This window comes from Olea europaea, unplaced genomic scaffold, assembly GCF_002742605.1.
Source record: "Olea europaea var. sylvestris unplaced genomic scaffold, O_europaea_v1 scaffold1492, whole genome shotgun sequence".
In the NCBI taxonomy this organism is placed as follows: domain Eukaryota; kingdom Viridiplantae; phylum Streptophyta; class Magnoliopsida; order Lamiales; family Oleaceae; genus Olea; species Olea europaea.
This window is the reverse complement of record NW_019232487.1, coordinates 201,523-204,304: the sequence shown is the minus strand read 5'-3', so window position 1 is coordinate 204,304 and position 2,782 is coordinate 201,523. Positions and strand designations below refer to the sequence as shown.

The following is a 2,782-nucleotide window of genomic DNA, read 5'->3' as shown; positions in this document are numbered from 1 at the left end:
GGGGCTGGATTAATAAGCTCAAGATCAACCATACTAGCACAAATTTCCAGAACATGCTAAAAGTTAAAAATTTAACTAAGAAACAAACTTATTTCACGGGAATAACAGCACATATAATTCCCACAAAAATATAGATAAGTTCAAGAATCTCAAGATCCTCTGTGTAGGTAATACCGTAATACTGACTCTAGAGGTCAAATTATGCAGGACAGACATAAAACTTATATGAGGGTTTCTGGTGAGTATAGTCTCAACACACCAAGTAAATCCACAATATTAATACTACTGAAGGTACTGATGTTTTAGCACGCACAAGTAGTGGTGCATCGACTTAAGTTCTGCAAGGCGCAAATTGAAAGCATAATAAATGTGTTCTTCCCAGCACCCCTAGAAAAAGGCACTTACTTTCCAAATCAGAAGGCACGCAGCATATGGAGCCATCATAAGCCAGAGACTGAAAATAATTCACTCAATCTGGAAATATGCTTAGCAATTACCAAGGTTCTCATCCCTAGAAGACCCATTATGCATAACATCATTTAGACGGTATGTGTCTACGTTTCCCATAATCTGCATCCCTCGATCGAGATCTGTGATCCTCTTCTGGCACTGCTCGTGATCTGCTACGTGATCGTGAAGATTGTCCTCTATCCCAGTCATCCTCATAACCCAATTCACGTTCTTTGTTGCGATAGTCTCGGTACCCATCTTTCTCTTCCCTGTACTTGTACTCTCTATCATACCTATCCCGGTCATTCTCCCTCTCATCACGAGGCCTCTTCTCAGAGTTACTTGACCAGTCACGCTCAGAGTTCCGTTCCTTTTCACGAGGAGCAGCACTAGACCTTACTCCTTTATCAAGACTTGCTTCTCCATATTCAGAAGCATTATCTTCACCACCATAACTAGATTCTCGGGTCCCTCGGCCTTGTTCTTCTCCTCCCCATCCACCCATGTTTGGGTCATTCCACATTCCCCAATGAGGTCCATCCATTCCTGCAGTCCCCATCATACCCATCCCATTTGGAGCCATTCCTCGACTGAAAAAGGCAGGGTTGACATGAGGAGCCACTCCAGGTAGCCCCATTGGATTAACAGCTGGAAATGGAGGAAGCATCCCTGGGAAAGCATGACCTGAGAAGCCTCCATAACCAGCTCCTCGACCCATAAATGCAGGATCAAATCCAGGACCCATCATGCCATGCGGATGCACCATACCAGGATGTCCACCAAAAGCAGGGCCGCCTGCCACGCCTTGTCCATAGGGTCCGCCACCAGCACCCGCACTCGAACCAGGTGCATTCCCAATCATATTCTTTGTTCCCATAGATCCTCTTCCTCTAACAGGTCCAGCTGCAGGACCTCTGTTAGGCATTTGCTGCCCACCTCGTCCCCACCCACCTCGTCCAAAATTCCTCCCTGCATCTCCACTGGGATAATTTGCTCCATTACCCCTTCCTGCTCCATCATTCATGGGTCTCCTTCCCTGGGGCTGAGACGGAGCCTGGGCCTGGGTCTTGTTCATGTAAGAGGCACCCATCTGTTTTATGGTCTGTGGAGTGGCAAATGTCACAACACAAGCACGCCCGTTAAAAAGATGACCATTCATTCCGTCTTTGCAAGCAGAAGCAGAAGCTGGATCATAGAATTCAACTTGACAATAGCCTTTGGATTTACCACTAGCTCTCTCATCAAAAAACTTAATTTCCTTGACCATCCCGTACTGGGAGAGCACAGTCTCAAGCTCAGCATCTGTTGTCCACCAATGTAACTCTCCGACAAAGAGCATCGTATTTCCATTTTCTACAGTTGGTCGTATCAGATTATCATTATTAACCATGTGATTCACAATCACATTTGCAGTTGAATTCATTCTACTAGCTGGAATCTCAGGAACAACTCTTGAGCTGCCCACAATAGGATTTGGTAAAGGAGAAGGTTCACCAGCTACTTTCCCTGACATGCTAATTGAATCTGCAGCAATTTTCTGGGGCATAGGAACTGGTCCTTGAAATCCTAAATATCCTGCTTGAGATTTATGAGTCATCTCAGATATCCTTCCCCTTTGTGAGGCATCAACAATCTGTTCAGGTCCCCTTTCAGATGGCAAGCCACTCTTCTGCTCAGGACACTGGATTCCAGCGGAAGCATAATTCTGTTCATTAGCAACTCCAGGACTGTTTAACTCTTTTAAGACTCTTGCTTCATTTCTAGCGTCGGAAACATTAGCTTTTGGAACTTGGGATCCACTATTGCCAACACCAAGAGCACGCATTTGTGCATCAGACTGCGGCAACTGCAGGAAACCCTCTCCAACATTAACATCATTGTAGAGATCATCGTATTCATCATCCTCCCCTATCATTTCTTCCTCTGCAAGCGCAGGTATAGCTCCAGCTTGATGGTATTGCATTTTTGGACCATATTCCCCATCTCCATGATCTAATTGTTCGTCCGTCACTGGATCCATTCAGGCAAACCAAGACTTATAAATTATTTATCTTCTCCTGGTTAACAAAAATGGCTATTATAACCATGCTCATACCATCATATACAAAATGAAATGGGTAGCAGTTATCTAATCCGAATAGAAGAATATATAATTATAAACAGCACCGCATCACGTACTGACAAAGAGAACCTACTCAAAATATTGTGCAGTGATTAAAGATATCAAATCAAACTAAGCAGATCCTTTCCCACCATAACTTCAGAGTAAGTAAATATAGCTATATCAACACACCACAAAGCCCAGAAGGGGGTTGACAAGATTCAGATCTCT

The 2,782-nt window shown here is 44.2% G+C and overlaps 1 protein-coding gene across 2 annotated transcripts in view; it reads right to left on the bottom strand.

Annotated features, from left to right (window-relative positions):
• The window catches only part of LOC111376346 (cleavage and polyadenylation specificity factor subunit 6-like), a 4,518-nt gene extending 1,736 nt beyond the window's left edge, over positions 1 to 2,782 (bottom strand). The window contains exons 1-2 of one of the 2 annotated variants that reach the window (XM_022999303.1): positions 2,646 to 2,782; positions 35 to 2,507 (exon numbers count right to left, since the gene is read on the bottom strand). In XM_022999303.1, coding sequence (XP_022855071.1) covers positions 536 to 2,470 — 1,935 coding nt within the window. In that variant the 5' untranslated portion in view covers positions 2,471 to 2,507; positions 2,646 to 2,782 and the 3' untranslated portion in view covers positions 35 to 535. Of the gene's footprint in view, positions 1 to 34 lie in introns of those variants that run through there. The other variant, XR_002699457.1, reaches the window with a different exon arrangement.